Consider the following 12,370-nt stretch of genomic DNA (forward strand, 5'->3'; position numbering starts at 1 on the left):
GTGTTAGTTAGCCTAGGCAGGCCATGTGAATCTATACAAACACGTCTTGGAGGTATATAAATTATCAAGAGCTATATATTCCGTGAATACCCTATATGGATGGTAAAACATACAATTCATCAACCCAGAACAACGCTCAACGCTCCAAATGTCAGGCACCTAGTCAAATGCAATGCGGGTTGGTATGCACACAAGAACAGACGCAAGGATATCTTCAATAATGCATCACTCCTCGTCGGAAACGTTCAACAGCTCCAGCTCCGTCCGTACCAGGGATTGGAATTCCACTCGAGATATCCCCGTTGCTTTCGCCAGTCGGAACAGGCTCTTAATGTTCGAGCCAATATGTTGCTTGACGCCCACTTCGCAAGCGGACTGGGTCTCCGCCTCTTGCTCTAACTTTGCGACCGCTTCCGAGCTGGCGGAGGAGGTCGAGGATGGACGGGGGTGGTTCAACGGCATCGCCGTATGCTCGTTCGGCGCGTTGGGGTGTCCCGACGGCGCATCATCCAAGCCACCGACCTGTCGTCGGAGGAGGTTCGCCAGCATATCTCCATTCAACGAGGATGGCCCAATCTCCGGCTGTTCCTCCGCGGGATCATGATTGTCCATCGCAGGTTGCACCTCGGCGTAGCGCGAAAAATACGAGTTCTCGGACATGTTCTGTTGTTGGAGGGAGGAGACTGCACTGGGCGCAGGTGTTTTCACGGAGGGTGTCTGTCCTGGGGTGGCATCATACTGGGCCCAGTAATCAGCATCGTCGTCCTCCTCTTCGGGTTCCTGGCGAGACGAGGTATTCTCGTCTTTTTCTGCGGCTTTCAACGCCTCCTCCATCAACTGCTCTTTAGCATGGGCATTTGCCTCCCCGATAGAAATCGACCAGGCCGCATCCTCCTCCAAAGCACCTTCGTGCGGCAGTAGTTCCGCAATCCGCCACCCCGGCCCACCGCCCTCTTGGTCGGTTGAACACCAGAGGAAAATCACCTTGAGACTATAGTCTGGAATGAGAATGCGCGACTGAAGCGTCTCGTCATCGATTCGTCTGTAAGTGACCGGATTTTCCCCGGGCAACTCGATCTCGCCCGACACGGGGTGCGGTTCGAAACTAGCGCCATCCACCAGGGACTGGAGGCGTTCGGCTTTCGAAGAGTCCCAACATAGATGCTGAAGCCATGAGTCGGTTGGCGAGGAGGCGACCGCGCTGAAGATCTGCACCCGTTGACGTAGTATCGGGGAGAGGAGCGGAAGTAGCGCGGGCGGGGGATGAGGAGAGACGAAAGCCGTGGGGAGACAGGCCAAGAGCGGCGGGAGAAGCGTGTAAGGATCGGGAGGAGGAATTAATTCGACCATGATGATGTCCCGAGAGTGTCTAGAAAGAAGAAGATAGTCTGTCGGTGTGGTGGAGAAAGTTGAAGAGCCAACACAGCTCAAGTCATTCGCCGACGGGGAATTGGAGAAAGACCAGACCCGCTTGGTGTCTGAAAGCTGTCAGCGGTGAGCGATCACGATGAATTCGACAGCGACGAGATGCACCACGCTACCACACGACGGCGATGAGGGGAGCGAGACGACATGACGGAGAAAAGGAAAGGGATCACAGCGTTTTAAGATAGGGGAGATGGTGGCACTGCTACTGTCACTGGGGGGCTCCCTTCGCCCGAAAATGCCACCGCCCCAGTGGGGGTTGAGCGGCTGCGGGGTCATCGATCTCAGTCCGGCCAGTGATATAAAAAGCATCGGAAATTCCCCTGGCTTGTGAAGCTTAAGCAGATCAAGGTTTCGTCCGGTTTGGGCGGTGGAATGTCAACCTTGCAGATATGCAGTACTGCGTCTATATCCGTCGGTGATTTGTCGTCGGTCTGACACTGTCACACCATAGCACTGATACCATGATAACGATGGTGCACCCTGCCTGATGGTCGTGAAGAGATTTCACGAGGCAACCTACGGATGAATATTGGAAGCTTAGATGTCATGTCCAATTTGGTGTCATCATAACTTGTTAGGACTATGGGCGGGCCTTGGATAGACGCAATCTTCAAAACTTATTTAAAACGTTCTTCTTCCTATATAGGAACATAATCATCGAAATGAGCACCTAAGCAGGTATCCGTGGAGGTACCAAGTAGGTAAGTAGTAGGAGGCAGTCCATGAGAGATACTGTCGATCTTAAGGGCGTGGAGACTCCCTCTAATTAGTCGAAAAATACGCTATATAAAATTGTTGCTTTTGGAGAGGTTAAATTCATCAATTAATAGTGATCAGGTCATAATTGTCCCCAGTATAGTAAACATCGAGCGGATATATATCCGGCTGTCTTTAAATCTCTGAGCCTCCAACAGCTATTGAGCCATCCGACAGATTTGTTTCATCTGTACATCCCCTTTTCACCAATGTGAATGGTTACACGTATGATTTATTGATACAGCTTGAGGCTGCAGATTCCTAATCCAGACTTTCCTGAAGTAACCGTCGTGTAAGATCGTCTTGGACCCATTTCTCGACCAAGGCCACAGTGTCTCCCACAAGGTAGTCATAGTTTGGACCATGTGGAAGAAACATGGATTGGTGCGCTATAACTTCGTCCATGTTCTCCATTAGCACCGGTGTCCAGTTAGCGTTATCCTCATGTTTCCAATGATGCGAGGGCAAGAGAATGAACTTGCGTAGTCTCCGTTTAGGGTCATCAGAGCTAAAGCCGGTTTCAGAAGTTGAGATGGAGACGCACTCAGAAGGGCATGGATCATCTTTTTGGTCAGTCAAAGTGGATGAAGCGACACATGCGTTGTCCACAGTCGGACGGTTTCTTTCGTGACTGCTGCTCTCTTTGTCTGCCAACAAATCATCACCCTGATGTGTTGATAACCCTACAGCCTGTCCTTCAAGTGTTTTTGTTGTCGTCGTGGAGATGGCTGCCTCGCTCGAGGTTTCTGAATGCTTCCGCGAAGGGGTTGTATCTCCAGCCTTTGATTTCCGTGATGTGCGACCGGTACTTGCAGTGTAGTAATTGACGAATCGTACTCGCCGAGGATTGCCTTCCGCGGTCTCGAGGGCCACTAAGCGTTTGTACCGCTGACGAAGCTCAGGGTAATTACTGACGCAGCCCGCAAATGTCACAGATGAAACGAGACGGTTGAAGATCGACCGTGAAAGGTTATCCGTGTTCTTGTTAACAAAATGCATTATTCCCCGGAAAAACCCTCGCTCAGGCAGGCGTACATCATTTGTGAAAGCAGGATTAAAGTTAGCATTAGGCGTGACTGGAACAGAAGCGGAGCATTCCTGTTCTCCGTCTAGCTTGTCTTCAGTCGCGGGATCCTTCTTTGGTATGGACCCGCTCACTCCGGTTGGGATCACGCGGGGATGTAGGCCCAAAAAAGGGACGTCGAAGTTCACTAATCCTAGAATTCGGTGTCTCGGTTGCCCATCTCGTTGCAGAAGCGCAACATCTGCGGCCACAATTCCACCGAGACTATGTCCTAATAGGATGACATCCAAGTCATCCGCCTCATGGGGCGACAGCCTGAAAGGATGCGTATCAGCCTGTGGCCGAATCTGACTCCAGGTTGAACGAACAACCTCGGTGTTTACCTACCAGGCGCTGAACTGCTCCGCTGCAGTCTGAATCTCCCCATGGGACTTATATCGTGGATATATGCGGGTGTATACCGCATGCGAATCGCTCAATAAACCGGTCAACAGGTTGTGAACGTGCGCTGGAAGGTTGTGGAAACTGGCTTCCGAGCCCATGAAACCGTGGATGTATACCAACAACAGCCTGCGCTTATTCGTGCCCTGTCCGCATGGCAGAGGGAGCGACAAGCTGGATAGCGAGCCATTGCGGATGTCGCCCTCCATCGCCACATGGAGAATGACGTGGAACAGGAGGAATAATTATCTAGAGGAGAAGAGTGGGCTTGATGATAAAACAGGTTTCCGTTCCGTTCTGGAACACAGCCACGATGGGGGATCGACGCTGCACGGCCCGCTTGCCACTTATTAATTTCGATGCCTAAAAAAACCCCTAAGATCCTATCTGCAACAACCCTGGAACGGTGGGAAAGGAGTTATGGTTAAAGAAGACGGATCCCATTTATTTCTCCATTCTTCCACTCTTATTTAACGTTATCTGAAACTCTAGATTATTGCCAGCTTGGTGTGGTTGATGCGTTAAGTCGGTTTCATAAAAGGATTCCTGCTCCGGCCTCCTGAATCTTCAGTAAGAATGGAAGGACGTCAAAGCCCAGACGGGGAACTAAGGGCAGAATCCCCCCCACCTTATACTCCGTACATTGATCCCGAATTGACCGGAGCGTCGGGAAATGTCCACAGTATGCTACATAAGCAGCGAATCGCAGTAATACCAGGGCTAATATTCCTGACCTATAGACGACGGTAGAATTGATATTAATCTTGATTCCAAGATCGCGAAGTCCATCGCTCGGGTTGCCGAGCAACAGCCAGAACAATTCTATGACTCGCCGCCGCCTTATAAGGACGTTCAAGCTACGCAAGAAATCCCCTTTGATGTAAAATTGAATATAGTGATTCAGATTGTGGGCAGCCGTGGAGATGTCCAGCCCTTCATCGCATTGGGAAATGCGTTGCAGAGACATGGCCATCGGGTTCGTATCGCCACACACGATGTCTTTGCAGACTTCGTCAGGGATTCATACCTCGAGTTCTTCCCCATCGGGGGCGATCCTGCACAGCTCATGGCATATATGGTCAAAAATCCAGGCCTCATTCCACAGATGAAAACCTTGCGTGATGGAGAGATCAAAAAGAAGCAGGTCATGGTAGCAGAAATGCTCAATGGCTGCTGGAGATCCTGCATTGAAGACGATCCCACAACTCAAGAGCCTTTTGTTGCGGATGCTATCATCGCCAACCCACCTAGCTTTGCACACATCCACTGTGCGCAGGCACTAGGGATCCCTGTCCATTTGATGTTTACGATGCCTTGGAGTAGTGCGAGGGAATTTCCTCACCCCTTGGCTAATCTGAATTCCACATCATTGAATACAAGGACAGCTAACTGGGTCTCATACGGAGTGGTGGAGTTTTTAACATGGCAAGGGTAGTTGGACCCTAGCCAATTGGTAGTTGAGGAAGCAGCTAACAGATGCCGACAGGCTTGGAGACGTGATCAATCGGTGGCGGGCCTCGATAGATCTAGCACCCGTCCCTGCAACAGAGGGCCCCTGTCTAGCTGAAGCCCTGGAAGTCCCTTTTACATACTGTTGGTCCCCTGCCTTGGTTCCGAGGCCACGAGACTGGCCAACTCATATCGGTACGTACGAGAATTACTTCTCTGCAGCTTGAGGCTGATTCTCTTAGACGTGTGCGGGTTCTTCTTCTCAGAGCCGTCTTCATATACCCCATCTCCTGAACTCGCAGGATTCTTGCGATCCGGGCCACCTCCTGTGTACATTGGTTTCGGTAGTATCGTGGTTGATAATCCCCAGAGCTTAGTAGATACTGTGCTCATGGCAGTTCAAAGAGCTGGCGTACGCGCGATCGTATCAAAAGGTTGGAGCGAGCTAGCTGGGCCACCAGACCCCAATATCTTCTATATTGGCGATTGTCCGCACACGTGGCTTTTTGAACATGTAGCTGCCGTGGTCCACCATGGTGGTGCAGGAACTACCGCTTGTGGTCTCATAAATGGGTGTCCAACGACCATCGTACCCTTTTTTGGCGAGTATGGCTCCCCATTGAACATATGCACCCGTTTTTACTCCCGTGTCGTCTCCAAGGCTGATGCAGCTATTCCAGTCAACCCTTCTGGGGCAAAATGGTAGCCACGGCCGGTGCAGGCCCAAACCCCATCCCCTACGCCTTACTTGATCCGGAAACGCTAGCATCTGCCATACAGTTCTGCCTCACGCCGCAGGCGAAAGCGGCCGCGGGTGAAATTGCCATCAAGATGCGGGCGGAGTCTGGCGTGGCAGCGGCTGTGAATTCGTTCCATCGTAATTTACCCTTGGAAAGAATGCGATGCAGCATCATACCTAACCAGCCTGCGGTTTGGACTTATACCAAAGGAAAGCGACCCTTAAATCTGTCAAAGACTGCTGCGAGCATCTTGGTTGGTCATGACAGGATAGATTCAAAACACATTCGATGGTACGGTTGCCTGTTCTGCCCGTCCTGCACAGCCTTATTTCACGATTATTGATATGAAAAACAGCTACCCTATCAATCCTATTATTATTGAAAATCGTCGGTGGGACCCTCTAACAGGTGTCCTCTCCGCTGCCACCGCCACCGGCTCGAACATGTTGCAGTCGACGGGTGAGATGTTTTACAATCCATACAAAGAATTTAAGCGAAGCCGCTCTGCCAATGCCAACAGGGAGATCTCGCAAGGTATGCCTCGATTTTATCCGCTGCACAAGGCTAGCCTCTTGTTTCAATTCTAGGTATCTAACGTCCCAAGCAGGAATGCAAACAACGCAGTCACCAATGACCAGCTCCAACAGTGGCCAAAGTCGGCCTCCATTTGGGACTGCAGGAAATATGATTGGGGCCACATTACAAGGATTTGGTAAATTCTCATCAACCTATTTTCGAGGGGTTGTGGTCGATATTCCACATGCGGCGGCAGAGGGATTTCGAAGAGCGCCCCAGTTGTACGGCGAAACCCCGAAGGACTATGGGACCGTTCAGGATTGGAAATCTGGGGCCAAGGTTGGGGGCAAGAATTTTGTGGGTGGCATGACTGGTGCTGTAACCGGCCTCTTCACACAGCCGCTGAAAGGGGCAAGGGAAGAGGGAGCAGCCGGTGCAGTCAAGGGGTTCGCGAGGGGGACCATGGGTCTGGCTACGAAGATGCCTTCCGGTGAGTGCTTTCTTTATTGCTGACAGTATAGATTCAGCAGGAATGCTAACACATTCTGTGGTCAAAGCTGGGATCGGACTGATGGCATATCCGTTCCATGGAATTTCGAAAAGCATAGAAGCTGCTTTTAGGACGAAAACTCCGAAGGATATCGTGAACGCTCGACTTAGAGATGGGTACGCACACACTAACATGATTCAACTGTCTCCACAGCAAGAGGGCGAGGTCATCCAGATGTTTGATACCCTGCTTGAGTCTATGGATTGAGTCCGCCTTTGGCAGGGTGCGGTAGATTAGCTAATGTCCACATAATGAAGTCCTACCCATGTGCCAGTGAAGATCAGCATGAGTGGATTAAATTCCAACTCATGTGGTTTCGCCATCAGATTAAGCCGCAGTCCTACGGACAAAGAACATCATTTGTGCAGCTACAATGAGTATGACAACGGACCGGTCCTTCCTCCACTTTCCAACCTCTACAGTTCAGCAAACCTTCTCCCTGTCCATTACACACCCATCTATCGTACTCCCTGTAATGCAATCATAAGTGGCGTCTGCCCTAATATCGTTCGCGTGTACATGGTACCCGCGCACTGGATGTTTAATGACTGGTAGGATTCATCGTCTGTTTCTGCATCTAAAATAATGGACATTCGAAATGAATACATATGGATATGCTGTGCCCCTTCGGCTAGACCCTATTTGTATGAGTACGACAGCTGGGCATTTTCTATTGCACGGGGATTTGCAGTCATCACTACCGACTATACCGGCCTTGGGAACAATTATATTATCTATCTGTACCAGCTTCACCAGCAAAGGCCCATGGCATATACTAGTCCATTGCAACCGCTCAGAAATTGTTTGGCCCCGCGCTCACTGATGAGTGGATGAGTGTAGGCCATTCTCAAGGCGGCGGTACCGTTTGGGCACTCGCTGAGACCCTTCGGCTTAGGCCGCTATCCGCGTTCGAATAAAATAAATGGCTCTGTTTGCTGCTCAAGAGCTCTAAGCTCATCTTCGTCCGATGTCACATATTCTCGGGGCTTACTGGGAGATCTCGGAGAGGATCGTCCTCGGTCTGAGGCTTATATTTCCCAAGCACCCCCAAAACTGGCTTCTACCTAGCTTTCGGAAGCGACTTGAGCTTGCAACGCTTGATCAGGCGTGTTATCCGTCGATGGAATCCTTAGTGACTGGCCTTGATGTTACCGAGGTAGTTGACCTCTGCGACCCAAGCCTACAGTGTATTATGCTCTTGAGGCGATGCAAAACCTCATAGCACGGGGCGAAGGTAGAGTCGAGAGCCCTCCGTTAATTGTGCAGGGTCTCTCGGATATCTCAGTGCTCCCAGAGGCGGTCTTAGAGTCTCACAATGCTGGCTGTCGGTCAGGAAACGAAGCTCATCTGCAACTTTATCCTAGCATCGACTACGGCCCAGTGATTCCCACTTGAGCTCCTTCGTTCCCGCAATGGATTGACGATAGCTTCTATGGCGTCCAGAGAGAGGTCCGATGCAGCAATGAGGTCGTCCGACCTTTTGATCTGGCCTATATGTATGCTCTGGATGACACCGACTGATCTGTCTGCAATTTCTTTCTATCTGAGGGGTATACATCACTCGTCCCGTCAGGAGTATGTTTTTGGTTATATGCCAAATTGTCGCTCGTTATACCACACCCTAGATTTGTTTCAGCTTGAATGCAATACATAGCTTCCTGATGCTCCCGCCGTTGGAAGGCTAGTGACTGGTTGTCGAAACCCATACGCGACCCGGATGGTCATGTGCATAGTTGAGAACCGATGCTCAATCATCACTCCTCCTCTATTTTGGCAGATGACTTGCAGCGCCTAGCCATGTCTAATATGCCTAAGGATAGGGCAGAACCTATACTTAGGGCCCCTGTAAGCATCTGAATGCCCAAATATCCAATACTCGTGTTCTTTCCAATTGCAAGTGCAATCGGTTCGCTGGCTGTGATGGTTTGTTCATGGTTATCGCTAGTCGATTAGTGCAATTCAGGGCTGAACGTACCTAAAATCGGGCCCGAAATGACAATCCAGCACATAGTCATACCGTTTTGGACACCTTCCACGCCAACAACCTCGGTCACCACTGGAGCTAGTGCAGACCAAACGGTGGGACTGAATAGTCCGCTGACTATTGAAAACGCAGCGATTGAGGCATAGGATGTAGCAAATTTCCAAAATATAAAGCAAAGCACTCCGTTAAAGAATGTAAACATGGTTGCCACTCTTATGCGCCCGAACATGTCACTAATAAAGCCAACACCAAGCCTACCAAATATCTGGCCAATATTAAAAAGAGCAGTAATCAATGCACCCTGGCTCGAGGTTAGGCCTATACTCCTTGCGTAGTCGGAAAGAGAGAAGCCTAGGATGATGAACATCATCATACTAGGAGCAGCCCACGCAAGGACAAGCAGGTAATCCAGACGTCTAAAAAGCCTCCAGTCAAAGGCAACAGATCTTGTACCAATCTCCTTATTGCGGTCTCGTATGAGCAAAGCACTGACCCCGTTCACAACAAACGTAATTATCGCGAGGGCCCTAAATGCCCATGGCAGACCAATATTGCTTATCATGGACCGCGCGGCTAAGCTATAGACCGCACCACCCAAACCAGACCCTGCAACTGTTAGGCCAGTTGCAAAGCTGCGTTTAGTGCTAAACCATTGAGCCGGGATGTAAGCGCACTCGATATATAACAGGAGCATTCCAAATCCGCAGAGAAGCCCCTGTGTAAGAATAAGGTGCCATATTTGTGTGCTAAATGAAGCCAAGATAAGGCCCAGCGTTTGAAGCACGATTCCGAGTAGGAGGGTTGATCTTGTGCCCCAAAGCCTTGTTATGGTTGCTGCTAGTGGGGATGTAATCCAACCTTGGGAGCAGCTAATGCCTCCAATCAAGGCGTATACCATGGGCGACGTGCCAGGATACACATTTGCATCCAAATAGTGCGAGAGAAAAACGCCAAATGCCTTTCATAATTGCGTCAGCTAATTGTGCAACTATGGGTACTAGGGTGCTCACGCCAACGATACCGAATGTGTGGGTTGTAATAGCGCAGCCGCACGCTACACAAACCCAACCGTAACCCCCATTAGGGGGGCCAGAAGCTTGACAATACATTGTTAGGCGGCTAGATCTAACTATTCTCCCTTGTCACTTACCTGTGGTCCCAACCATTACTTGTTCGTTCACCGAGTGTTTGATATTTGTAGCACTACCCGAAAGTAGGGCTTTTTCGTGCGTGATATCAGATAAATAAAAGGATCATATGTTTGCGTATCTAGTACTTTTTTAGAGAGTTGCTAAGAGCTAATATTAATTAGTCTTGTACACAACCCCAACCCCCCACCCCCCTTCCCTTGGCTGGAGCTAGGGGTTATGGTCCCCATGCATTGTTCCGGATTTCGCCGCCCGACCTCTTCAGAACATGATTCATGTCCAAGGTGCTCGCATTGCCATTGCACTCTCGTCTCATGTGATGTAATGGGGGAATGATGACTTAGTAGTCAAGATTATGTTCCGTATTAAAGCCTAATCCAGCCAAACGAAATAGCACAGCCATTGGTCTACTGCTTTCTGCTGTAATGTCGCAGGCATTCGTAGATAGTCGATGATTTTGTGACGTTCAAATAGCATAAGTCTATAAACGACAATTCAATCGGAGGATCGTAAAGTTTGGAACAGGATATAAGGTTAATTTTACTTCACGGCTTGCTTTAGGGCCTTCTTAGCTACCTTGCGCCACTCATTCTAAAAGATCTGTAGAGCCTGCAGCGGATTTCTCCGACTAGAATGTCTCACACTATCACACCACATTCAGCATTTCTTTCTAGATCCAAACAGAGAGATATGCATTAAAGATCAGGTAGAATACCGTACAATCTATCCACTCTTTCCAGTTGTGTCGTTACGGGAAGCACGCTGTGGTGTAGGCATTTAGTTGCCTCTTGAGACCCCTTAACACCGCCCTTGCATAGGGCAGAGTGTTTAACACGAAATAACACTGCTATTTATTGCATGCTGCCAAGGGTAGAGACAGAATCTTCTTTCGAGCTGCCCTCTTGTCCAGGCGATCTCTTGGCTATCTCAAAAGCTGTTCCGCCAAATCTTGGAGCCACCGGCTGCATTGGGCTATCGATTGGACTTTCTTCTGCCATTAATGTGCACGAAGAGTCATATTGCAGACTCCTTGGTATTGCTTCTCATGAACCGGCCGATCTACTTCACGACTCGCGATTTTCTTGTTCTTTGGGGGCGAGTTAAGCTCATTGCGGAGGAGCTCAGAGACGCACACTCTAAAGCCATTAACGGTCTATTCCACGATAGGCGGAATACCCTGCAATACTGGACGTTCTGGCTGGTGCCAATTATTGGAGATATATCTATTCTTTTGTGCGCGGTCCAAACAATACTGCATGCTCTACAGCTTTTAAAAAGCTGAATCTATTTGAAGTGCTTTTGATGTGGGCCCTCCGAAGCCGCTGGTGAGATATAAATCCATGCGTATAAACATTGACTGAAAAGGTCACTCTAGTTGTGTCACCTGACTCCGCGGACTCCTTGTTACCCCGCACAACACGTTATGGACGTCAAATATTATCTCGTTGGATGCAATGTCATTAATTCGCCAACTAACGGGATTCCTAGCTATAGTAACCTTTCTTTGCTTCATTTTCTGGTTCATTCATTGAACTAGCACCGCTCTTCCCCTCGATATCTTGCCTGCAATGTCGATAACCCATATAGTCCTTTTCCAGTTCAAAACTGACACGACGCCGGATGTCGTCAGAGATGTATATGTTCAAGCGGAACTACCTTGTGGAACATGATTGCTTATTTTTGTTTTAGGTTTGCTCCCGCATGCTTGCTCTGAAGGATAAATGCATTCATCCCACAACTCAAAAGACGTATATCCGACTTTCTTCGGGTGGGGCAGACAATTCTCCTGAAGGGATCCAGGTATGTCCCACAGCTCTAGAGTTAATTAACTCGTACGACTTGAGGCAGTATAATAATTATGCGGAAAGAACGGCATCACGCATGCTTTTGTGGTTGAATTCGCTAGCGCTGCCGATCGAGATTATTATGTCAAGGAAGATCAAACTCATCAGGAATTCATTCGGAGTCTCGATGGGGTGATCGAAAAGGCACAGGTTATTGATTTCACTCCCAGCGTATTCTAAGCTGTAATCATTCGGTTTCAAGGACCTTATATATCTTAGACTTGTGTCTGACACGTCCATACTTCCATTCTATACCGGCTAGCACCACTGTTTTCGGAAATAGATATGGCTGATGGCATTATAACAGAAAGTAGTTAGGTTAAGGCAATTGATGGGAAAGTTAGTCTGTCTCCCAAATGACAGAGTAAGCCCCAGGCTGCGAGATCGGTATAGAGCATTCTATACAATATCGGATGCCGTTCACCCATTTGTGGTAGGCTCAGAGGAACGCTTGAGCCTCGCTATGCTTTGACTTCTTAGGCTCTATTCA

At 49.3% G+C, this 12,370-nt stretch overlaps 5 protein-coding genes across 5 annotated transcripts; 2 read left to right on the forward strand and 3 right to left on the reverse strand.

The window, feature by feature from the left end:
- Positions 1-45: 45 nt before the first annotated feature.
- BDV59DRAFT_188117 (uncharacterized protein) lies at positions 46-1,891 on the reverse strand. Its single transcript, XM_073691355.1, has one exon. The coding sequence runs from the start codon at positions 1,348-1,350 to the stop codon at positions 226-228; it is 1,125 nt and encodes a 374-aa protein (XP_073543426.1). The 5' UTR covers positions 1,351-1,891; the 3' UTR covers positions 46-225.
- Positions 1,892-2,209: 318 nt separating this feature from the next.
- On the reverse strand, positions 2,210-3,912 carry BDV59DRAFT_188118 (uncharacterized protein). The gene is made up of 2 exons (XM_073691356.1): positions 3,596-3,912; positions 2,210-3,523 (listed from the first exon to the last, which is right to left on the reverse strand). The coding sequence occupies exons 1-2, from the start codon at positions 3,856-3,858 to the stop codon at positions 2,446-2,448; spliced, it is 1,341 nt and encodes a 446-aa protein (XP_073543427.1). The 5' UTR covers positions 3,859-3,912; the 3' UTR covers positions 2,210-2,445.
- A 110-nt stretch (positions 3,913-4,022) lies between these two features.
- Positions 4,023-7,237, forward strand: BDV59DRAFT_188121 (putative sterol glucosyltransferase). The gene is made up of 8 exons (XM_073691357.1): positions 4,023-4,331; positions 4,390-5,080; positions 5,136-5,293; positions 5,341-5,704; positions 5,779-6,129; positions 6,194-6,372; positions 6,446-6,844; positions 6,912-7,237. Exons 1-8 carry the CDS (start codon positions 4,226-4,228, stop codon positions 7,109-7,111), a joined length of 2,448 nt encoding a protein of 815 aa, XP_073543428.1. The 5' UTR covers positions 4,023-4,225; the 3' UTR covers positions 7,112-7,237.
- A 1,368-nt stretch (positions 7,238-8,605) lies between these two features.
- On the reverse strand, positions 8,606-10,090 carry BDV59DRAFT_211000 (major facilitator superfamily domain-containing protein). Its single transcript, XM_073695706.1, has 3 exons — positions 9,899-10,090; positions 8,880-9,846; positions 8,606-8,819 (listed from the first exon to the last, which is right to left on the reverse strand). Exons 1-3 carry the CDS (start codon positions 9,995-9,997, stop codon positions 8,659-8,661), a joined length of 1,227 nt encoding a protein of 408 aa, XP_073543429.1. The 5' UTR covers positions 9,998-10,090; the 3' UTR covers positions 8,606-8,658.
- A 1,365-nt stretch (positions 10,091-11,455) lies between these two features.
- BDV59DRAFT_188123 (Dabb family protein) lies at positions 11,456-12,293 on the forward strand. The gene is made up of 3 exons (XM_073691358.1): positions 11,456-11,670; positions 11,726-11,836; positions 11,905-12,293. The coding sequence occupies exons 1-3, from the start codon at positions 11,605-11,607 to the stop codon at positions 12,058-12,060; spliced, it is 333 nt and encodes a 110-aa protein (XP_073543430.1). The 5' UTR covers positions 11,456-11,604; the 3' UTR covers positions 12,061-12,293.
- Positions 12,294-12,370: the final 77 nt, after the last annotated feature.

Source organism: Aspergillus ambiguus (genome assembly GCF_047715705.1).
Source record: "Aspergillus ambiguus strain CBS 117.58 unplaced genomic scaffold BDV59scaffold_52, whole genome shotgun sequence".
NCBI lineage: Eukaryota > Fungi > Ascomycota > Eurotiomycetes > Eurotiales > Aspergillaceae > Aspergillus > Aspergillus ambiguus.

What these genes read in the sequence shown, in the direction of transcription:
- BDV59DRAFT_188117 (XM_073691355.1), bottom strand. Translation starts at nt 1,350, where the DNA reads ATGGTCGAATTAATTCCTCCTCCCGATCCTTACACGCTTCTCCCGCCG.
- BDV59DRAFT_188118 (XM_073691356.1), bottom strand. Translation starts at nt 3,858, where the DNA reads ATGGAGGGCGACATCCGCAATGGCTCGCTATCCAGCTTGTCGCTCCCT. An exon ending in GCGGAGCAGTTCAGCGCCTG is followed by an intron (nt 3,524 to 3,595) that starts GTAGGTAAACAC and finishes GCATCCTTTCAG; the next exon opens with GCTGTCGCCCCATGAGGCGG.
- BDV59DRAFT_188121 (XM_073691357.1), top strand. Translation starts at nt 4,226, where the DNA reads ATGGAAGGACGTCAAAGCCCAGACGGGGAACTAAGGGCAGAATCCCCC. An exon ending in AGCGTCGGGAAATGTCCACA is followed by an intron (nt 4,332 to 4,389) that starts GTATGCTACATA and finishes CCTGACCTATAG; the next exon opens with ACGACGGTAGAATTGATATT. An exon ending in GAGTTTTTAACATGGCAAGG is followed by an intron (nt 5,081 to 5,135) that starts GTAGTTGGACCC and finishes AGATGCCGACAG; the next exon opens with GCTTGGAGACGTGATCAATC.
- BDV59DRAFT_211000 (XM_073695706.1), bottom strand. Translation starts at nt 9,997, where the DNA reads ATGTATTGTCAAGCTTCTGGCCCCCCTAATGGGGGTTACGGTTGGGTT. An exon ending in ACACATTCGGTATCGTTGGC is followed by an intron (nt 9,847 to 9,898) that starts GTGAGCACCCTA and finishes CAATTATGAAAG; the next exon opens with GCATTTGGCGTTTTTCTCTC. An exon ending in CATTTCGGGCCCGATTTTAG is followed by an intron (nt 8,820 to 8,879) that starts GTACGTTCAGCC and finishes AAACCATCACAG; the next exon opens with CCAGCGAACCGATTGCACTT.
- BDV59DRAFT_188123 (XM_073691358.1), top strand. Translation starts at nt 11,605, where the DNA reads ATGTCGATAACCCATATAGTCCTTTTCCAGTTCAAAACTGACACGACG. An exon ending in CGCCGGATGTCGTCAGAGAT is followed by an intron (nt 11,671 to 11,725) that starts GTATATGTTCAA and finishes TTTTTGTTTTAG; the next exon opens with GTTTGCTCCCGCATGCTTGC. An exon ending in ATTCTCCTGAAGGGATCCAG is followed by an intron (nt 11,837 to 11,904) that starts GTATGTCCCACA and finishes TTATGCGGAAAG; the next exon opens with AACGGCATCACGCATGCTTT.